At 36.9% G+C, this 24,465-nt stretch overlaps 1 protein-coding gene across 2 annotated transcripts in view; it reads right to left on the bottom strand.

Annotated features, from left to right (window-relative positions):
• Nucleotides 1-2,461: 2,461 nt before the first annotated feature.
• egfl6 (EGF-like-domain, multiple 6) overlaps nt 2,462-24,465 on the bottom strand; it is a 23,380-nt gene continuing 1,376 nt past the window's right edge. The window contains exons 2-12 of one of the 2 annotated variants that reach the window (XM_059500710.1): nt 22,667-22,773; nt 21,658-21,750; nt 20,316-20,435; nt 19,127-19,246; nt 18,318-18,452; nt 17,169-17,291; nt 14,869-15,105; nt 9,522-9,596; nt 9,336-9,434; nt 8,589-8,851; nt 2,462-2,770 (exon numbers count right to left, since the gene is read on the bottom strand). In XM_059500710.1, coding sequence (XP_059356693.1) covers nt 2,663-2,770; nt 8,589-8,851; nt 9,336-9,434; nt 9,522-9,596; nt 14,869-15,105; nt 17,169-17,291; nt 18,318-18,452; nt 19,127-19,246; nt 20,316-20,435; nt 21,658-21,750; nt 22,667-22,773 — 1,480 coding nt within the window. In that variant the 3' untranslated portion in view covers nt 2,462-2,662. The remainder of the gene's footprint in view (nt 2,771-8,588; nt 8,852-9,335; nt 9,435-9,521; nt 9,597-14,868; nt 15,106-17,168; nt 17,292-18,317; nt 18,453-19,126; nt 19,247-20,315; nt 20,436-21,657; nt 21,751-22,666; nt 22,774-24,465) is intronic. The other variant, XM_059500711.1, reaches the window with a different exon arrangement.

Raw genomic sequence — 24,465 nt, 5'->3', positions numbered from 1 at the left:
CAGACTGAACTATCTGACAGAAAGTGACTGAAGACCCAGAGTTTAAATACTGGAGGCAGATGAGTTGATTGGCAGCAGGTGATTCACATTCAGAAATCAGCCACAGAAAGGAGTGCACAGCCACACCCTGGGATACACAACTCACAAACATACAAGCACAGACACACAAAAAGCAAAAACACAGCTGGCCAGAAATCTAAATCCCTGACACATTCTATTAATTGATCTAAAAGTTCCCCAATATTGGTCAGTAATATCACAAACATGTAGAATTTCATCTTTTATTTCCTTCCAAGTTTTTCTACAATTCGGTTTAATTGTATTTTTTTCAGTTTGGTGTTGGCATTGGACAAACATTTCAATTTAACAGATACATTCTGCTTCCGGGGTTGTTTTGGTGACTCTTTTTTGGTTCTTAACTTTGATTTCTTTGTCCCCTTGGAAAGACTGGACACATCCTGATACACAGAGAACAATAGGCTTCATCATCACAATCAGTTGATAACATCTTTACAGGTGAAAATAACTATTAGTTAAAAAAATAAAAAATAAAAAAATAAAACAACTCATGCATCCATGCTTCCACAAAGCATTCTTGTATAGTTACTAAAATATGATCCCGAGTTAGTAATGTAGTCTAGTAATGATCTGATTTGGGAAGTATAAGAAATCATAAATACTGATATGCAACCTAAAGCCAGGGACACACTTAATGACTAGCTAAAACATTGTGAGATTGAACTGAACACATTTATGATTTTAAAGTGTTCCTGACTGAGCTGGCAAGATGACTGGTTCACATGTAAGGTTACCTGGCTAACACATGTACCTGGCTAACATGGGGCCAGGGCACAGTGCATATTGGCATTATAATGTCAAATCAGTGTATTTGAATAGCAAATAAAGAAACCACCCACCATTTCTCCAGAACAGAACAGCAATTCCACTTTCGAAAGGCTGTGTAACAAATGTAAATCACTATAGTGATGTTTGATCCCTGAATGAATTGTTCAAATGTGGAAATTTGAAGTGTAGACTAAGTATGTGTGTAAGATAAAAAGGTGTATATCAGTATAAATAGTGTGTGTTCCACAATTATTGTCAAGAGTTCATGAGATGGATTGCCTGAGGGAAGAAACTGTTCCTGTGTCTGGTCGTTCTGGTGCTCAGTGCTCTGTAGCGTCGACCAGATGGCAACAGTTCAAAGAGGGAGTGTGCTGGGTGTGAGGGGTCCAGAGTGATTTTAACAGCCCTTTTGCTCACTCTGGATAAGTACAGTTCTTGAATAGATGGGAGGGTTGTACCGATAATTCGCTCAGCAGTCCGGACTAACCTCTGTAGTCTTCTGAAGTCAGATTTTGAAGCTGAGCTTAACCAGACAGTTGAACCAGACATTGTCCGATGGCCAACTGTTGGCTTGTCATGTCCCAGGTTTTATCTGTGAGTTATATGGCCTCTTGGGTGGTCCTTGGCCATTCAAAGTGGTCCCCAGACCTTCTGCTGTCAATCTTAAGGTCTGGCTATGCAAGACTATGGGTAGAGCAATCAAAAACTCTTTTAGAAACAAATGTTCATTTCTTACTCTGTGATAGTAGCACATTTTTAATACATAAATTAGTACCCATCTCTTAAAACATGATAATTCCATGGTTTGTAGTTGGCTATTTAATGTACCTTTAGTGATTAATAATCTTTTTGCTTTGAACTATTCGTGAACCAATTCAAACCAGTTTGCAAACTGTTTGATCAACTCTTTGAAATGAATCGACTCTTCTTGTGAAGACAAAGAAAGCCATGTAGGTCTGAAAGAATATGAGTAAGTGATGACAGATCTCCATGAAATCAATGGAAGTTTATTGTTTTTTAGTATGAATATTTCAGCCTTAAAGTTAGCTATAAACTAGTTTACATTTAGAAGATATAAGCATTCAAAACTTACAGTCTCTGACTTAAGCCACTATTGATCAAGGATTTTGATGACATCACCCTGCACCACAGCTTCTCATCAAACTTTGTCCAATCAAATGCTCTATATTCTGAAAAGGCAGCTGTAATTGGTCAATTGTTCACAGAGTTAGTGTTTTCTGTATGGTGAATGGCACTTAGTGCACTATATACGAGATAGGGATTGATTCAGATTCAGTTTATGTTCAGTTTCAGAAATATGGTTTTGAGTTGTGTCCATTTTCTATGCATTTTATTAAAAAAGTCAAATATCACCACTGAACAAGCTCAGAGCTGAAGGTACAGAAGGTTTTAGCCTGCTTCATTGTCAAATATCTATTATATTATATAAAAAAAAACAAGATGCTGTCGTCTTGACAATGAATCTTGGCAGAGTTATAGATTTGAAATTATTAATAAAGAATTCTATGAATAGAAGTGTAAAATTAATGCATCTATTAAAATAGTTAAATGTAAAGCAAAATTTACAGCCATTATAATGTTACAATGCTAATATAATCATACATTGACTGTTATCTACCTACAATCAGAAAACAGAATATCAATAACACTGACATGAATGTAATTCTCCTCATTTTCATGCAGGTTTGCACCTGTGTATTATGAAAGCTGAGCAACAGCTTAATCAGCGAAGTCTTTTGTTGTTGTTGAGATGGTTAATAAAGTCACAGTCTAAACGATGTCCTTTGTGTCGCCGCTAAAAGATGTCAGATTTATCATCAGAACAGGATCCAGAGATCAGAACCACGTGATCCAGACCGATCTCTCCGCTTGCTGACCTACCACGCTCGGCCTCAAAGATGATCTGGAGAAACCAAACCATTCATAAACATACTGGAATAAGCTGGAGAACATCAAACATATCAATACAAGGTCTAGAACAAATAATTAGACATATCAAAACCGAATCAATAACTTGCTTGTAACTTGTTAAAAAAAAATCAGTATATGCTAATATTTTCTTAATATTTTTGTCATTGTCATTTTTCTATATGGCACAATGTACTGTATTGATATAATTTATATTTTAATTAAAAAATTTAGATTTTTGTTTTTTTAATAGACATTTCTGTAAAATTTATGAAAAATGTCAGTGCAGAATATTTTTTCCTTTCTTTACAGTGTAGTTGTAATAGGTAAATAATACAAACATAAATATATACTTTTAAATATAGAATAAATATTTAAACTAAAATATTAATGTGACAAAAATAACAATAAACTTGTCTTAAAAAATACTATTTATGTGTCTGTGTGCGTTATATACATTATTATTACTTTATATACACACATATATAGAGACACACACACACACATATATATATATATATATATATATATATATATATATATATATATATATATATAGATTTAGTTAAACAATAAGAATATTTTTTACCATCCACTCATTTTTTTCCCCTATATATCTTAATATTTTTATCATGTTTTCTAGTACAAGAAAAGTGAGATACAAAATGACTTAAAATGATTCATATTAAGTGAATTTAATGCTTAAAAAAAGAAAAAAGTTACATAAATTAGACTAGGAATTGCATTTGTTTCCTTATTTGTTAATTTGAAGCATAAACTGACATTATTTTGAATGATTATTCAGAAAACAATACTTAAGTAAATACTTTTGAATCTAAAGTAAATGCATTCTGATTTAAGAATGTTTAGATATTTTTTTACTGGAATCCAAGATATAAATAGTGAAGAAGCAAATAGTTTTTTGTGCAGTTTGTGGCTCAAGTATCACACCTTTCAATTTTAATAACTTAAAAAAACTCATTCTGTATAAGTGTATGTCACGGTTGGTCAACCGTGATCTCTGGGTTTTGCACTTTGTGGGTGAAGTCTGTGTGTTACGCGTCAGCACTGATTAGTTTGTGGCCGTCTCCGTTAATTGTCATCAGCAACAGCTGTCACTCATTACTCATCCCTATATATTGGCTTGTCTAGCGTCTTGTGTTCGTGAGAGTGTTGTTTCATGTTTGTAACCTATGCCTTACTTTCTTGTGTGTTCCTGTGTTGGATGTCCGTGTCTCCCCGGAACCCCGTCCACTCTACGCAACCCACCACCAAGCAACACCACTTACCTTCGGCTCGCTTCCCCGCAGTTCCTGTGTCACCCTCTCCTGCTGCCAACTCACCTCCGCCTTCCGGATTCGTCACTCATCACCACCATCTTGGACTGTGCATTCCTCCCAGTGTTATTTGTGTCTCAGTTTTTTATTGTCTCATTGTTTTCATTAAATCTCATTAATCTCGCACTTGCTTCCTGCCACTCCTTCACCCAGTCGTTACAGAATGCTCTCACCAACCATGGAAGCAGCGAGCACCACTTCACTGTCTGAATTCATTCACCACAGCGTCAACCACATGGATCAGCAGCGGGAGAGCATCTTGAACACCAGACGCGCGATCCAAGCGCTGGTGACACAGGTGTCCGAGCTCACCCAGCAGATTAATCAATTCACCTCTCCCTTTGCGCCCACTGCACCGCCTGCGCTGCCCGCCCGTGGCGGACTTCTCCATTCAGTTCCGCACCCTGGCTGCCGCGTGCTCAGAAGGAGATCTACCTCCTCGAGCTGCCCCCAACGCTCAACGGCCTAATCGACCTGGCGCTTCGGGTGGACGCTCGGATTAACCACCTGGGTAGACAAGTCAGTCCTACACGCCATTACGTCTCTCCGGAAAGGGGGCGCTCGAGTCGAGGGAACATGGTCGGTCCCGTCTTCGATCATGAACCCATGCAGGTGGGTAGAGCTCAGCTTTCCCAGAGGGAGAGAGAGCGGCGGAGGTCCCAAGGACTGTGTTTATATTGCGGTAAGTTTGAGGCTACTATCGGGTGGGATCTCCGCCGGGAAGTCCTCAACCACATCATCGACTCTCCTTACCTTGAAACTGCGGTGGGAGAACCACACTCACGACTGTCACGCCCTTCTGGACTCTGGGGCCGATGGTAATTTCATTGACTCATGACTGTGTCTCATCCCATCCATGTCACCGCACTCAATGGCCAGGAACTGCCATACCTCACCCACTACACTGAACCCATCACTCTGCTCACCTCAGGCAACCACAGTGAAACCATATCCTTTTACCTCATGGACTCCCCTGTAGCTCCCATTGTTTTAGGTCACCCCTGGTTAATCAAATATAATCCACTCCAACACTGTCACCTTGTGGAGTGAAAGTTGTCATGAGTCTTGTCTGGTTTCTGCTTGTCCTGTTGTGCCTGTTTCTGTCTTACAGAAAGAGACCATGGTGTTATCAAACGTGCCCGCAGAGTACTTGGACCTGAAGGAGGCGTTCAGTAAGTCCCGTGCTGCTTCTCTTCCTCCGCATCGTCCCTACGACTGTGCTATAGATTTAGTGCCAGGTAAGTCTCCGCCTAAGGGCAAACTTTACTCTCTTTCTATTCCGGAGAGGGAGGCCATGGAGAAATACATTTCTGATTCCTTGGCATCGAGGTTCATCCGCCCTTCCTCTTCTCCAGCGGGGGCGGGATTCTTTTTTGTGGGTAGAAAGGATGGTTCTCTGTGACCTTGTATTGACTACCGAGAGCTGCACAACATCACAATAAAGAACACCTATTTGTTACCGTTGATGTCTTCAGCTTTCGAGAGGTTACAGGGAGCATCCGTATTCACAAAATTGGATTTATGTAACGTTTATCATTTGGTGCTGCATCAGGAAGGGGGATGAATGGAAAACCGCCTTTAACACCCCTAGAGGGCACTTTGAATATTTGGTGATGCTGTTCGGGCTCTCCAACTCGCCAGGGGTTTCCAAGCACTCGTTAATGACGTGTTGAGAGACATGGTAGATCAGTTTATATATGTTTACCTGGATGACATACTGATTTTTTCTTCATTTCTCCAGGAACATGTTCAACACGTCAGACGAGTGCTCCAGAGATTACTCGAGAATGGGCTTTTTGTCAAGGCGGAGAAATGCGTATTCCATGCACAGTCTGTTCCCTTCCTAGGGTATATCGTCTCGTCCGAGGGAATACGTATGGATCCTGACAAAGTTAAGGCTGTGATAGATTGGCCATCTCCAGATTCCCGTAAGGCCCTACAGTGGTTTCTGGGGTTCGCCAATTTCTATCGACGTTTCATCCGTAATTTCAGCCAACTAGTCTCACCTCTGATGGCCTTGACCTCCCCCAGTACTCCGTTCAGGTGGTCGGATGCAGCCGAAACTGCATTTACCAACCTCAAGAGCCGCTTCGTTTCGGCTCCCATTCTTGTAGCCCCTGATCCCACACGGCAGTTCGTGGTGGAGGTCGACGCATCAGAGGTGGGGGCAGGAGCAGTTCTTTCCAAACGTGCTACCTTGGACGATAAGATGCATCCCTGCGCGTTTTTCTCTCATCAGTTATCTCCTGCTGAACGCAATTATGACATTGGTAACAGAGAATTGTTGGCCGTCAAATTAGCTTTAGAGGAGTGGCGTCAGTGGTTGGAAGGTTCAGGGGTACCTTTCATTGTTTGGACCGATCACAAGAATTTAGAGTACATTAGAACCGCCAAAAGCCTCAATTCACTTTTTTTTGGTCATTTTGATTTTACTCTGTCGTACCGCCCGGGTTCCAAAAATGTCAAACCCGATTCTTTTTCACGTCTTTTTGATCCTTCCGCCCGCCCGGTGACTCCCGAGTGTATTTTACCTGAGAAAATAGTCATCTCAGCACTCGTATAGGAGGTCGAATCGAAGGTCTAGACGGCCTTAGAAGGGGTAACGCCTCCACCCGGTTGCCCACCGAATCGTTTATTTGTGCCGGAAGACTTACAGTCTGAAGTTATTCAGTGGGGTCACTGCTCTAACGTTGCTTATCATCCAGGGATAAGCCGAACCAAGGGGTTAGTTAAACAACGATTGTGGGTGCCACTTATGGCTCGTGACGTCCACGATTTTGTTTTGGCTTGCCCAGTTTGCGCCAGTGGTAAGTCGTCTAACCGGCCTCCTGATGGGCCTCTTCAACCGCTGTCTGTCCCTTCGAGACCCTGGTCACTTATCGCACTAGATTTTGTTACCGCCCTCCCGCCCTCTAATGGCATGATGGTCGTTTTGACCGTAGTGGACCGGTTCTCGAAGGCGGCACATTTCATTCCCTTGCCCAAATTACCGACAGCCAAGGAGACAATGGTCACTGTCCTAGATCACGTCTTTCGGTTACATGGCCTCCCGGTAGACGTGGTTTCTGACAGGGGATCCCAATTCATATCCAAATTTTGGAAAGAATTTTGTAAGTTGCTAGGAGCGACGGTTAGCCTGTCTTCTGGTTATCATCCCCAGAGTAACGGGCAGTCTGAGCGAGCCAACCAAGATTTAGAGAGAACGTTGCGATGTTTGGTCTCCAAGAATCCTTCTTCCTGGAGCCAACAACTCTCCATGGTGGAGTACGCTCACAATTCGTTACCAGTGTCAGCCACGGGCCTCTCTCCATTTCAGTGCAGCTTAGGTTACCAGCCACCAGCTTTTCCTAGTCTGGGATCTGAAGTCACGGTCCCCTCCCCTCACGCATTTGTCCAGAGGTGCCCTGCATCTGGACCAGAGCCTGCGAGACTCTGCTCCGGATGAGGGAGTGCACTAAGGCCAAGGCCGATCGCCACCGGTCAAAGCCTCCCGTTTACGTCGTGGGTCAAAAGGTGTGGCTTTCTACTAACAATATTCCTCTCCGTTCCGTTTCTAACAAATTAGCTCCCAAATTCATTGGCCCGTTTACTGTCACCAAGATCATTAGTCCGGTGACAGTCCGCCTCAAACTACCTCCAGCGTACAGGAGGATACATCCCACCTTCCATGTGTCCAAAATTAAACCCGTGTTTTATTCACGTATTAATCTGCCTACCCCGGTTCCCACGCCGCCGCGTCTCGTAGATGGGGAACCGACCTATTCGGTTAATCGTATTCTGGACTCGAGACGGAGGGGACAAGGATTCCAGTACTTGGTGGACTGGGAAGGTTACGGTCCGGAGGAGAGGAGTTGGGTACCTGCTAGGGACATACTGGATCACTCCCTTATTGATGATTACAATCAGCAGGTAGGCCTTTCTGGGAACTCCAGGAGGCGTTTTTAGAGGGGGGGGGGGGGGTACTGTCACGGTTGTTAAACCGTGATCTCTGGGTTTTGCACTTTGTGGGTGAAGTCTGTGTGTTACGCGTCAGCACTGATTAGTTTGTGGGCGTCTCCGTTAATTGTCATCAGCAACAGCTGTCACTAATTACGCATTCCTATATATTGGCTTGTCTAGCGTCTTGTGTTCGTGAGAGCGTTGTTTCATGTTTGTAACCTATGCCTTGCTTTCTTATGTGTTTCTGCGTTGGATGTCCGTCTCTCCCCGGAACTCCGTCCACTCTACGCAACCCACAACCAAGCAACACCACTTACCTTCGGCTCGCTTCCCCGCAGTTCCTGTGTCACCCTCTCCTGCTGCCAACTCACCTCCGCCTTTCGGATTCGTCTTTCCTCACCACCATCTTGGACTGTGCATTCCTCCCAGCATTATTTGTGTCTCAGTTTTGTATTGTCTCATTGTTTTCATTAAATCTCATTAATCTCACACTTGCTTCCTGCCACTCCTTCACCCAGTCGTTACAGTGTAACTCACGGCGTGTGGCGTGTCTTCTGTCCAGCTGATGGTGATCTGCTCGGACTGCCAGCTGTCGTTCACAGGGTTTCTTCTCTCCCAGACAGCCACAGCGCTGGTGTCCAGCATCACTCGTAAGACGCCCATGTTCTGACCCTGAATGCGATAATCAAATTTCAGACAGAAGCTGTTCTGACGCATGTAATCATCCAGAAGCAGGTTCATCCTCGCCTGCTCCTTCCTGTTCCCCACAGGACCTTCCAGAGCCAAGAAATACTCCCTTCCTGAAGAACCAAAGAGAAACAGCCACAGTCAAGGTTAATGCTTTTATTGGATTTTTTTAAAAGAGTGTATTTAGACCGTAACAGTATAAATAAATTTTAATATTTATTAAATTAAATTATAAGTGACAAGTGACACAAATAACAAAATATTATTAATATCGTAGATATTAATTGTTTAATATTATTGTATTGTTGATGTACTATTCCAGTAATATCATTATACTACTACTAAATATATATGTTTTAATTATATAAATTATAGTACTTTTAAATGAAACTTTTAGTATTTAATATTTAGTAAAAATGTAATCTTAATGTATGTATAATATATATTTATATATGAGCAATTTATTCATTTTTTGATCATATTGCTATTTCAGTCCGTAATGTTACATTTCTAATAAATATGCGAGAGGGATCTATGACTATGACTTGTGTTCATTTTCCCAGTGGACAGATTATTAATGCTGATTTGAGTTTGTACCGTTTTCATGATATCTGATGGTCCAGTCCAGATCATCTTGATCATCCTGCACCCATTCACATGCACCGCGATCAAAGTCACAGTCCGTCAGGAATCCTGCTCCAATAAACACATACAGCACTTCTCAAATCCTCTGAATGCTGGAAGACAGAAGCGTTTGGATGTAATCTGAAAGAGTTTGCTTACTTTCCTTCAGCGGCGCTGCCTGGATCTCCTTCGGCTCTGACTCTGGACCGTAAACAGGCAGAAAATCATCTGGAACTACAGATGAAAAACACACAGATCATCAAGAGCATTTCCAGCATCTCAGTCAAACCAGAAGAACAGCGAACGCAGCAGGTAATGATCCAGATGATGTTCCTGCAGCGCTCAACAGAAAACTGAGCCGAATCTGATGTGCTCCCAGCTTTATTTACAATAATGTTTTATCAATCTCTTGAATGAATAACACACTCAGAAAAACAGGACTTAAAGGAGTCATACCCTCGTATTACCTTGGATACCTACGGCTGTATTATAGTCTTTCAGGCCCTTCTAAAAAAGAAAATTGGAAAAAAAAATAAACACAGAGCTCCTCAGACCCTTATCTCTGTAGGCATTATTGTGTCGCGAGATCTGATGCGATATTTTGGCTGTCGTGGACGGTCATTATAATAATGCAAATGAGGGGCACGTTGATTGGTTGCAGGAAGGAGGGGGGTTGACACCGCAGGTAACGCTTTAGCATATCATTACAAACGGACATCATGGCGCAAGTTGTGAATGAACGCGACCGGCTTCCCGGCCAGTGTATAAGTATGAGGCGCCGTTTAGGGGTTAAATCAAACTTCATTCACGCACACATATGAAACACGCTTGCATATATACTAAGTACTAGTCACACATACATGTATATGAACTATCTACGCACATAAAGTTACTCATATGAGACGTGAGCACAGCACACACACACAAATATAAGACGTGAGCACACACACACACACAAACTAGACGGGGTCTCATGTAAGCGTTAGGCAATAAATAAACAATAACCGAATTCATGATGATCTCAGTCATTTGTTTTTTGCAAAGTACGTTAGCAGCCATTCCCCATACCTCGAAGCTAATGCTCCCGCCAGAGTTGTGCCTGGACGCGTTCATTGAACGATAGTTCATGAACTCATTCATGTTTTGGACTGAACTGAACGTACCGCATTTCTGCCTGATGAACGTTACTGTGAAGTCGTTCATTCTGGTGTCTGTGAACGCCACGCTCTCTCAGTTTAACTTCGTTCAGTAGGATGCCAGATTTCTATAAAGCCTTCCAGGAAAAAAAACCCACCTAAAACACACCGTAAACCGGCCTTAATATGTAGCGGAAAAAACACCCAATCTGGCAACGCCAGACTCTCTTGTTCAAAGTCGTTCATCAAAATGAACAAATCTTTTTTCGAGTCATTTCATTCATTTAAGGGGCTTTAAATGTTACTATTAACTGGCAAATTCCCCGAACACATCAACCTACGCAATCTTGATCATATTCTGAATTAAGAAATCATTATAATGCAGTCAAAAGTCCGTTTTTGCAGTCCGTTTACAGGGAACATAAATAATTACTTCACCTCCAGTCTTTCGTTTATTTGTCTAGTGACAGACGCAATAGCATACAATAGCTGCATTAGCAGTTATGCTGTTTGTTACACACAGTAGAGCAATAAAAACACAGTCTTACTGTTTCAATTGCAGGGAATTTTGTTGGAATGGCGCTTTTCCCGAGCTTCGATGCCAACTTCGCCTGATATTGCACCAAATTTGTGAAGGATTTCGGCGTACAATGTTTAGCACAAACACGTAATGATAAGCCAGTGGAAAGGTGGAAGGAACCGCGTCATTAAAAATGAATTTAATCCACTGGTCACTGATAGCTAGGTCCGTTCTTGGTAGAGAAAACACATTTACATGTTGATTCTGGCAGTCAACCACAGAGCAACTCACGTGTGCACTACTCCAGCGTCTTTCGTGACTGAATATGAGGGGGAGAGGGGAAGGGGCGAGCTTCCTGCTGCGGTGTCCATATATGGTATATCCTGCAGAAATCAAAATCTCGTATTTGAGTGCGCGTGCACGTGGGCTATTTTACAAACCCTGAGGTAAACAAACGCTTCACTTTTAAATATCGGCTTCCCGGCCAGTGTATAATCGTTAGGCAATCATAACATACATTGATTCTCGTGGAAAAGTGAAAATTGTGGGTCATGACTCCTTTAATATGAAGGAATTATGCTTTGTGTAAATCTCTGTAAAAATCTTAAAAACTAATTAATAGGTAATCTTCTCACTGTCTGTTTTCCTATGGATTTTTACAAATATATTGTCCTATTAAAAAGTTATACTGCACAATTAATATATTAGTGTGTATAATATTTAAGATTATTTGATTTGTTTCATACTGTACTATTAATTATTTTAATCACTTTCATATCTTATTCATAATAAATTTAAACAATAATTCTAGCATATTTATTTTGCATATTTATTTTACTTTATTATTATTCAATATGAATTATTATTTTATTTAAGTTAGAGGTCAATATTATGTAAAGCCACTTTAATATTTTAATGATGAATTAGTTTTATATATTTAATAACTTTTATATTTATTTTGCACTACCAATATTCATCTGTTTTTCTATGGATTCTGCTTTTACTGTGTTGACTAACCAACTCTTTAAACTACAGTATTTCATCTTCTCTTGGTGAATCAGGGAAAGTCCTCACTAGAAAGTGAACATCTGAAGAAGAGGAGAATCCTGCAAGTGGACACTTGTCTGAGCTGTCAGACTCTGGTGTGTTGTTAGGAGAGATGATGAAAGACAGTCAAACAGCTGCTCTGACGCAGATAATAAGAGGCTTGAGGTCTTTCTGTCTGTTTGTCTCTGTAGGAAAAGAGCGCTGGAAGATGTGTCTGAAGGCAGAGCTCATCTGTGTCTTGGGCTTGTCTTTTCCTGTCGGATCTCTAACATGAGTCTTGTCCAGAGATTTAGAGTTTCTAAGACATGTCCTTTCTTTGTGTTAAACATAGTTATTTTTCCTGCAGAAGTAAATGCAATCATGAAATCTGATGATGAGATTTGAGCTCTTTCATCTAATATTTGCATTTTATTTTATTTCAGATTTGATAGTTTTAGTTTAAGTTTACAATGACGAAACTACTTTGTAAAATGGTTTGGGTTAGTAGTTTTTCTTTTGGAAAAAAAGCTTCTTTTTTTTTCTTTTTTTTTTCAGTTTTAGCCCTTTAAGGACTTAAACTTCTTTTTGGTTATTTGCAGTTAGTTTTTCATTTATTACTTTTTTTATATTATTATTATTATTATTATTATTATTATTATTATTATTATTATTTCAGATTTCAATGAACAAATATATATATATATATAGACATTGCTGGAAAGTGAAAATTCATTTCTCACTTTCAATTGGTTGAAGAACTAAAATAAACTAAAACTGAAATAAAAAATACTAAAAGAAAAAAAAGTTTCATATGGTTAACTAAAAACCCAAAACAATAAAAAAAATGTTTTACTTGAAATAAAATATATTTTAACGTAAATAAAAACTAATGAATAAATAAATAAATGCTTATTTTATTTAAGCTAATTGCCATCTCATAATCATTAATATAACTTGATGTATGAAAAAAATAAATAAATAATAAACTAAGCTAAATAACAATAATACAATCATTTAAACTATTATTCATTATTATTTTTTATTACATTAAAAAAACTAATATTACTAAAAGCCAAAATTATCAGCATTTCAACTCAAATTAAAAAGGAAATGGAAAACTACCCATATTAACAGTATTTCAAAGATAATGAAATAACACTGAATCAAAAGATGTAGATTCCTAAAACTGAATAAAGGCTGAAAGCAGTTTAAGTGAGTGGAATTAAATCAGAATGACGTCTTTAACAACAATTTAAGTTTTCAGTTTAAAATATGCTTTTATCCATTCAACATATTAACATTTGATGGTGGAAAATGCCTACAGAATAAAATAATTATGTAAATAAATCCTGTGTGTTTATTTGTTGAAGTCTGCAGGATAACAGATGTGCTTCACTCCTTCACATCTCACATCAGAGCAGTTTAATAAGCACTTACTCCACCAGCACCAGTTATTTCCTCCTGAGCAAAACCCTGACACCGTCCTGCAAACGCTGCTTCCTCTCACAGGAAATAATACGAGTCAGATGCAGTTGTGGAATTGGAAATTATTCGTGGTTTCTCTGTCTGTACATGCAGCTGGGTTCAGTCCCAGCATGCCCTGAACACAGACCTCGCTCATCCACTCTGTGTTCTGGGCTTTGAGAAAAATACCTGAGCAAGGTGCGAAAAGCTCTAAACATAAGTCTAATTATTTGTTGCTAAAACTTAGACTATTAAAAATCGTTAATTGGAGATAAAATACAATTTCATATTAGACAAACAAACTTTAAAAATCCCAAAACTTGCCCTTGCAATTAACTAAAGTTTAAGTTCAAGTACTTAAAATTACTTTAACTAAAACATTAGTGTTGTTATTATTAAGACAAATTTAAAACTATTAAAAATAATTTTCATAAACAGAAGTTAAAATAAATATATTAGATGTAAAACCATGAAACGTAAACTTGAAAACTTGCTATAGAAAAACAAAATTAAAATCATTTTCATTAACTGAAATAAAACTGAATTAAAATTAAATTTCACATTAGAGGAGAAACTTTAAAATCACAAAAACTTGAAAATATAATAAAAATACCTGATTAAAAACTTTAAGCTAAAAAAAACTTTGCAACTAACTAAAGTTTAAGTACTAAAGTAAGTACTTAAGTAAGCAAAAATATAATATAAAATAAAATAAAATAATATTAGATGATAACTTTAAACTTAATAACTTGCCTAGAAAACTAACTTTAGTTTACGTCGAAGTACAAAACTGAATAAAACTAAAAGATGACTTGTTCTTGTTAGATAAAACTAAAATGATTAAAATTGATTTCATTAACTGAAATAAACTAAACTAAATTAAGTTGAAATTAAAATGACTAAAACTAAGATAAAATAAACTAAAGCTATATATACCTGTATATAAATGTAAAAAATGTATATACAAAAAATGACAAAAGCACATAAATAAAATTACTCAAATTATAAAATAATAAAAGCTAATTTTAAATATTAATAAATACTATAATAGTACATAAATATTATCAAAATAAGAGTTTTGCACTAAATTCCTGATAATACATATTTAGTCTGTCATATAAAACACAATAATACCAATCTTAAAGTAACAGCAATCTCTCGCAGATGTTTTTGTGTTGATTCTCGTTTTAGTCTGTAATGCAACAGACACCCAGTCTGTGTGGTTAATAATGCCTAGTGTGTTTATGAGCTGTATATCTGCAGCTGTGAGCGGGCTCAGCATATTACTCAGTGTATGTGCTCTTTAAATAGGACGACTCGTGTCAACAGTGTAAAGAGCAGTATTTTTAGTGTTACTCACAGAAAGCGTCTCCTCTGGGGTTCAGCTCCTCGTCCTCCAGCTGGTTTCCAGTGTCGTCTTCCTCCTCTTCCTCATCAGTAAACTTCTCCTCCTCTGGAAACACAGGTTTCTGCTCCGGAGGGCCGATGTAGACCTCACCTTCGTAGTCGAAGGGTTGCAGACGGAGTGGAGGCTCGGGGATGGTGTTGTCAAACTTTCCTCCCAAAATACGAGTTTTAGAGGGGAAATCAGGAATAGCTGCATGACACAGAAGATGGAACTCAATGCATGAGAAAACTGCAATGAAATCTTGTGTGCTGATGTTGAATGGTGTTTTGAAGCCATTAAAAATCAAAAATCGATATATGGAGCCTGTTTATTTGATTCATGCAATCGCAGCATCATTGCATTAATCATTTAATGTGCTTTATATTCGCCATAACTGCATGTCTGGATATGTATGAGGCTTTTCCATGCAAAGTGCATCGGTGGTGCATTACATCGTGCAAACATCAATAATTAATTTGTATGGTAACACTTTACATTAAGGTTTAAACATTAGTTAACTAAATTAGTTAACCTTAGTGCATTATATAGTTACATTACAGTATATATATATATATATATAGTCTGGTCCTATAGATATCTCATTAACTATTGCATGAACAAATGAGACTTTATTGTAAAGTGTTACCTATTGTATTTGCAAGGCATTAAATAGGTTGCCAAAGCAGAAATTTCCTCTTAATGCTGATGTTTGCATGTTGTTTTGAGTGTTTTCAGAAATCACATCAAATATCAGAGCTTAGAGGAAACGTCCTTCTGCACATACAGCCATTTAACATTTGCCCTGCATCGCTGGACTTTCTCACCGTTGAGAATCACTTGTGCATTTCCTTTTTTACCTTCCCAGGATCTGTGATAAAAAGGCTTGACTACAAAAACACAAAGGATTCGGTTCACATGAGTTAAATGATGTTGCTCATAGGTCAAAATACAGGCTACTCGCTGAGATCTCAGTTCAGTTTAAAGAAACAATTCACCCAAAATTAAAATGCGCTTACTCTCGGGCCATCCAAGATGTAGATGAGTTTGTTTCTTCATCAGATTTGGAGAAATGTAGCATTGCATCAGTTACTCATCAATGGATGCTCTGCAATGAATGGGTGCCGTCAGAATGAGAGTCTGATAAAAACATCACAATAATCCACAGCACTCCAGTCCATCAGTTAACATCTGGAGAAGACAATAACTGAAACACATCCAGCATTAAGATGTTTTTAACTTCAAACCATAACCATAATCCATAATAACACTTCCTCCAGTTAAAATGTCCATCTCCTGTTGTCTCTCTCATCAAAATCCAGCCACAGATTTGTTACGAGCAGTTTTGGACTGTAAACGCTGCTTAATCTGTGCAGATTTCTCTCCTGATTCAGACCACTTTTCACCGTAGGAAATTTTTTAGTTAAGAAATGTTAATGCTGGATGTGTTTCATCTTTTGTCTTCTCCAGATGTTAACTGATGAACTGGAGTGCTGTGGATTATTGTGATGTATTTATCAGACTCTCATTCTGACGGCACCCATTCACTGCAGAGCATCCATTGATGAGACACTGATGCAATGACACATTTCACCAAATCTGATGAAGAAACACACTCACCAAATTGGATGGCCTGAGGGTGAACACATTTTCAGCAAATTATAACTTTAGAAAAGTTTTCCTATGCCCTTAGATGTTTCTCCTAAAGTTCCTCAATGCGCGGATCCTCGTTCATTTCTACAGAAGTGCAGCTCTGGAATCTATGCAGATAAACAGCACAGAAGAACAGTTTCCTTTGACCTTCACTTCAGTGGGTTCGGTACAAATGCAGATATTTACACAGATGGGATTTCAATCGCAGACTTTCTCTGCTTGACCCCTGTGAAATTCAAGAGGCTCTTTAAAGGAAACACTTTGGAGCTGCTGATGATTCCTGCAGCATTTTCTAGAGATACCCACAAAAATTTACCATATGCAAAATATACAGTAGAAGTCAAGAGTTTGGACACAGAAACCAACCTTATTATTTTAGAGTATAAAAATAAATAATTTTCTTGAGGTGCATTGTTGCATTTTAGTTTTGTTAAGAATTTCTCACATGCATTATATTTTTGATTTATATTCTACAAAAATAATTTGAAGCATTGAAGAATTTAAGGTCTTTAAGATCATGAGAAACATACATCCGGTACGTATGTCCAAATTCATCACTAGTGATGTATATTTCAACCAAAAGCAATTGATTGATTGCTTTCATGTTTGATTTTGTCTCTCACCTGAACAATCAAATCCACTGCCACGGAAACCCTGCTTGCATTTACACTTGTAGGATCCATGAGTGTTGATGCACTCCGCATGATGACTGCACTTATGTGTGTTGGACACGCATTCATTTATATCTGAAAATACAGTGAGTTTTAGTGTTACATTTCAAATTATGTATCATTCTTATCCTTGTGTCACATCTTTCAGTTGCATATGCATTGCATATATCTAATAGATATAAAGCATAAGAGTAAATGCACATTGTTTCATGGGCCTTGATTCTGTACGTTTTTTTTATAATTCTCTCCAAGCATGTAAAATATTATTTATTAAAGGGATCTGAGTCATGAACCAAAGCAAGAGGCTCCAAATTGATCACAATATTTCAAGCAAGGGTATATCTGAAAATTAGAAAAAAGACTGTTTAGTTATTGTATGTGGAATTAAACTACTCATCCCACAATGCACTGTTACAATCAAATCAGTAATGACAATACAATGTTTCGAGCAATTCTGAGAAAAAGTCATATTACTACAGACCTTTTCTCACAACTCAGACTTTTTTCTTTTTTTTTCTTTTTTTTCTCAGTTTACATCCTGCATTTGTTTTTTTCCCCCTTTTGTTTTGTTTCTCACCACATAGCACCACAAAAAAAATATTATAAAAAGAAAATTTTTATCTCGCAATTCAGATTTTTTTTTCTTTCAAATGCAAGTTTATGTGTCACAATTCAGACTGTTCTTCTCAAGTTTTTATCTCACAATTTCGAGATTATATCTAGCAGTTCTAAATTTATATTCATAAAAGGTCAGAATTGTTTGTTAAAAGTTCTGAAACAAGTTTCATAAAATTCTTCCATTTAATATGATTTAATATTTAAATAATTATAATATTTGAAAAAGATAATTATTTCTTCCTTAAGAAGTTTTTGTTTGTTTCTTCTACAGAAGCAAATATTATCAATAAACAACTTCAGAGTTGCACAGCATTTAAAAAAAATGATGCATGATTTATCTTTTTTTTTAAATTCACTCCGAAATAAACAGCAAGTAATAGTGATTTAAACCTCAGATTTTTAAGTAGAAAAATTGAATCAGTATTTTTAAAACACGACTGCTGCACTCTATTATTAGGTCAATAATAACAGTTTCTTTCTTACCAACGCAGTCGTATTTCCCATTGAGGTATTTGAGATCATAACCCGTCTGACACTTGCAGTAGTAGCTTCCAAATGTGTTGGTGCACTGACGGTTGAACGGACACTGGTTTTTCCCGGTTGCACATTCATCAATGTCTGAAGAAGAAAATGAGGGAAACAACGAGAGTTGATTAGGCATCTTGACTATCGACTTTCATTGTTCAAAAGTGACTTATGAATTTCCATGATTTGTTTCCACCAGCTCTTGATTACAAGGATTTTTATAAAACAATTTCAATTCACAAATAAATGCAAACCAATTGAATATTTTAAAGCAAAGGACAACTAGATTCATTTATTTTATTTATTTATGCTTCCTTGCCTGTTTGCTTATTAAAATCAGAACAAATATCTGTCAATGAGGTCAGAAAAAAATCACTTAATTCAACAGGAAAACAAGATTATTTTTTTCTGACCCTACTGGCAGATTTTTTCAAATCTCATTTTAAGCATAAATTCAACTAATTGCCAGTGGGCACAGAAAATTTGACTTTACATGTTTTGTTTAAATTGAAATCTTAAATTCACTGATATTTCTGGGTAAATCAGGTTTATTTTAAGCAAAATTTAAATAATCTGATATCTGCAATCTCATTTAATCAGATGTAGAGGTCAAGATATTATTGGTATGATAAAGAAAAAAAACACAGAGCAAATCAAGACTTGAAATCGGACTTGCACTGAGCAGCTCCATCACTCTCATACGTTAGTGAGCAGTTAGTATAGCAACAGCTTCGTCTGAAGAGCGGGTGTCATTGAGCTGTTCTCACCCTCACAGGTCTTCCCATCAGATCCCAGCTGCAGGCCAGGAGACGGACAGAGACAGCGAACCTCACCCTGCACCTCCTCACAGCCGTACTGACAGTGAGCCAGAGAACATGTCCTTGAGTCTGCAGGACACACGACAAAACATCCACAGACCTTCACTAACTCAGACACAAACTCAGATTCAAAGGCTGATTGAATTAACTAGTGTACAAAACCTGACATCACCCAGAATAAAATGTTAAATAAAGTCAACTTTTAGGTCATTTAGTATGTGCATCTTAAATTATTAAACTGGGCTGCTGAACATGCTCAGTTTGATAACTCATAACCCATTGCACTGAAAACATTTGTGTTTTTGGTTAAAGCATGTCGACTTACGAGCACATGCAAATATTTGTCATTCTGAATTAGCTGATTAGCTATTAGCTTTATTTTAAGTCACCATTCGGGTGATTAATGTTCTATTTGTTAAAATGTCTTCAATTATATGGAATAAATTGTATACACTTGTTTTGGTGCATATAATTAATATGGCATTTGGATTTGTGCAACTAATTGATACACAAATTAAGCAAACACAAGATTTACATGAGATTTACATCAAGAATGTGCAATATTAATAATCATTTAGCTTCAAAATGATAGCTTATTGAACTTGGATCCACAAGTTTAGGAAGTTACTCTATTATTTAAATATACTGCAGCACAGTCACTTACTTAAATTATTAAACAGCAAGAACTTGCTATATCAAACCAATGGGCTGCTGAACATGCTCAGTTTGATCACTCATAATCCATTGAACTTAAACATTTGTGTTTTTGGTTAAAGTATGTAAACTTATGAGCACATGCAAATATTTGTTATTCTGAATTAGCCATTTAGCTCTATTTATTTTTTAAGTCACCCTTCGGGTGATTAATGTTCTAGTTGTTCAAATTTCTTAAATTATATGGAATACATTTTATACACTTGTTTTGGTGCATATAATTAAAATTAAATTTTGAGTTTGTGCAATTAATTGATACACAAACATTAAGCAAACATAAGATTTACATAAGATTTACATCAATAATGTGCAATATTAATACTCATTTAGCTTCAAAATTATAGCTTATTGACCTTGGATCCACAAGTTTAAGAAGTTACTCTATTATACTCACATTTATATATACTGCAGCACAGTCACTTACTTGCACAGGAGCCATCAGACATCAGCATGTATCCGTTTAAGCAGTAGCACATATAGCTACCAAACGTGTTCATACAGCGATGTTCACAGGGCCGAGGTTTTAGACCGCACTCATTCAGATCTGAACCCAGAGACAGAAACAGACAGGGTAGTCAAAGGCTGTGCACAAAGCATCATATTATTTCTGCATTAAATAGCATAAAAACTGTGTACAGTCTAGGAATTTACTGTATGCATGGATGACCTACTACATTTGGTAAAATATATCTCATGTAATCTCACAATGCAGGGACCTTCCATTGTCAATGTGATGAATGCATCATTAGTAATATCAGCCATGATACAGAGGAATCAGACCTTTTTTACTGTAAAAATATTACTGAAAAAACCTTATCTGACAATAGAGATTACCATACACTGACATGAGATTTGTTGAGAACTAGCCATGCCAGATCGCGCGAATGAATCACTCTTTTTAAACTAATCTGACAAACGTATTTGGGCTGAATTAGTTTGTGACTCAGTTTGATTCACAGTTCACTGATGCACTGAATCACTTGCAAAGGCAAACGAGGGAAAACCAACAAAAAAAGCCTTACTTGAAACAAAAATCCTTAACTTAACAACAATACACACACACACACACACACACACACACACACACACACACACACAGACAGACACACAAACTTAATAACAATACACACACACACACACACACACACACACACACCACACACACTAGTTGAAGTTGAAGTAACTAAATAAAATAAACTATACAAAGAACTAAAACTCATAAATATAAAATTATAGAAAAAATATATAATGTGTAAAAAATAATAAATAAAATAAAAATGACAAAAAGTAGCGTTGTCAAATGATTAATTGCGATTAATCGCATCCATAATAAATGTTTTTGTTAACATAATATATGTGTTTTTACTGTGTATATTTATTATGTATATATAAATGCACACATATGCATGTATATATTTGAGAAAAATATGTTATGTTTATACTTTAAATATATGTATATATATTTAATGTATTAATATATTTTAACATATTTAATATTTAACATGAATATAAATATATACGTAAATGCATGTAAATATTTTCAATATATATATACTGTATGTTTGTGTATTTATGTATACATAAATGTACACACACATATAATGTAAACAAAAACATTTATTTTGGATGTGATTAATCGTGATTAATCCTTTGACAGCACTACAAAAAACACAACAAAATTACTAAACATTCAAAAAAATATATAATAAATTAAAAATTTGGCAAAACACAAACTATAATACGACTCAAATACCAGTGGCACAAACCTTGACTACATGTCTTTCCGGTGTATCCTGGGAAGCACTTGCATTTGTTGGGGCCGACACACTCGCCGTGTTTGCAGCCCAGGTCACACTGAGCTGGTAAAACATTCAACAGTAGAGATATATTAAAGGAAACAGCACAGGTCAAATCTGTTCACAAAACCACACATCTGCAAACCAAAGCCAACTTCTGTTCTCCCAGATTTCCTCTCATAGTTCAGTGTGGTTTAAAAGCACCAAACCACAGAAAGAACGAACATATCATACTGTACTGTATGAGTTTGTGGATGGAGTATTCACCCAGTGTTTCCATATTTTAAATGACTAGCTACACTCATGAACAATTCTCAATCACTGTAAATACAATTATATAACACTGTTGTAAATACATAAACAAATAACATAAGATTATGAGAATAAAGTCATAATATTGTGAGATTGAAGTTGTAATATTTTGAGAATAAAATCAGTAGTCTCAAAATATTGATGTTTATTTTCATTTATTTTCAACTTTAACCTCATATAAGACATTGTTCTTCTATTGATACAACTATTCTAGTAATTTTGACTTTATCAAACTATTATAAATTTAACCTCACACACATTCTCGTAATCTGGAATGTTTTTTTTTCTACATGGCACTAAAAAGCCATTGTACACATACATTCTTGTCACTAATTAAATAAACGTTATTTTTAAAATATTGTGATTTTAATCTTGTTTTGCTAAGACTTTGTTCAGGTCATTTTGACCTTTTTGCTCAAATTATTATGTCTGTAATTTTTACTTGTTTTTATATCACATGTGACTTTATTCCTGTATTACTGTGACTTTATTCTCGTAATTTTGACATTATCAACATTTTAAGTCTTTAATCTCAAAATGCAATGACTTTGCTCTCATTTAGCTTATGCTCGAAACATTGTGACTTTATTCTCATAATCTTTGACTACTACTTTTTACTTTTTGCAATTAAAATGACATTTTATACATCCTTGTCTCCTAATTTTACCTTCACAGTGTCCTTTGCTGTTTTTCTTCCATCCATAACAGCACTCCAGTCTGCTGCCGAATCGACAAACGCCTTCCAAACTCCTCGCTGGGATCTGACGCTTTTCCCTTTCCAGAAAACAGCAGAAACATGTCAGTTTTACACAAAGATGGGAGGATTTCTAAAAATGCATTTAGATATGATCCAAAAAAATCACAATATAAAATATTTATTATTATTATTATTATTAATATGAAAACATATAAGAGCAAAATTGTAAAATTTATTATCAAATTCTGAGTAAGGATTGTTTCTACACGCATTTTTTCAGTATACAGACTGCCATGACTAGTTGACCACTGGATGCCTTTTAGGCTTTTAGAAGATCATGGGTTGTTTCAGGTGAAAATGAGCCATGATTTGAAGGTAAAAGTCTCTCTCTGGAAACCTGTGACCTTCATAGACTAATTCCAGCTGTAAAAGCAGCAGAAATGGGGAAACACACATGAATATCCGGCAGGGATTTTAACAGACAAGATGCAGGAACCTCTTCGTTTATGGCTCTTTAAGTGTTTAACAGATGCCTCTTACAGGAACCTCTAAAATCTCCTTGACACATTTCTGCTATAATTAAACCGTCCTCACTATTCACGGCAATCACACCTCAGCAGATGGATCAGGAGCAGAAGGTGTGTGTTGTTTACACTGACAGTTACTTGAACAGGTTTTCATAGACATTTCACATGCCTGGAAGAGGTTATGGATGAAATATTGCTGCAGAAAATATTTAAATGAGCTTTTACTTTTTATTATTATTTTTTTATTCCCATTGTATTTTTAAAAGTCTGATTATAATATGAGATTTCTTGCCACTTAATAAGAACATTTTATAAATGAATGAAATTGCTGCAGTGCACAATGCATCAAATAAGGAACAAGATGAATATCTATGAATGCATGTATCAGTCTGTTATTATATTGATACATTTAACACATACCTTTTTAAAATGTCATACATTGTATACTTCCATCTTGTAAGCTCATTTGCATTAAGTTAAACATTTCTCAACTTTATCCAGCCACTGTACACACACACACACACACACACACACACACACACACACACACAAGCACACACACACACACACACACACACACACACACACAAGCACACACACACACACACACACACACAAGCACACACACACACACACACACACACACACACACACACACACACAATGCTATTTTCACAATTTGTGACTTTAAAGATGATCTCTGTTATATTTGAAATCATCTGTATCCAAATGTGCTACTAAAATGAAAACAATAATTAGTGTTTGGCTGATATATCGGCCAGTATTTAGCATTTTTATAATTACCAACATAGTTTTTCTGTTTGGTTGATGTGTCTCATGACTTTTCTTTGAACAGCTCTGAAAAGTCTTAATACTTTATATTTTTTCTCTTCCAGGACAAATAAACATAAAAATAATATTGATGACTCATCCTGCACTACACAAATTTTCATCCAATCAGATGCTCTCTAGAATAATCAAACCCCTCCCAATTAATCTGCCTAGCAACAGAAAATCTATAGCAATATTTTACCTGCCACAGTAACTGATTCAACAGAAAATATGTCAAAAAAAAGACAAAACTGCTTTTATTGAGTGTGCAACATCCTCTCTGTGGTTCCAGATGTTTGTAAATCTGCGTGCTTCTCATGTTGGTCTCTAAATTTTGACCGGGCTCCAGCGGGACGGGGTGAATTAATGGACCGACGGAAATAAACTCTGTACAGCAGCAAATGGGAGCCA

The sequence above is a fragment of the Carassius carassius genome, chromosome 19 (genome assembly GCF_963082965.1).
Source record: "Carassius carassius chromosome 19, fCarCar2.1, whole genome shotgun sequence".
In the NCBI taxonomy this organism is placed as follows: Eukaryota; Metazoa; Chordata; class Actinopteri; order Cypriniformes; family Cyprinidae; genus Carassius; species Carassius carassius.
Note: the sequence above shows the minus strand (reverse complement) of the source record. Positions and strands in the feature narration are given on the sequence as shown.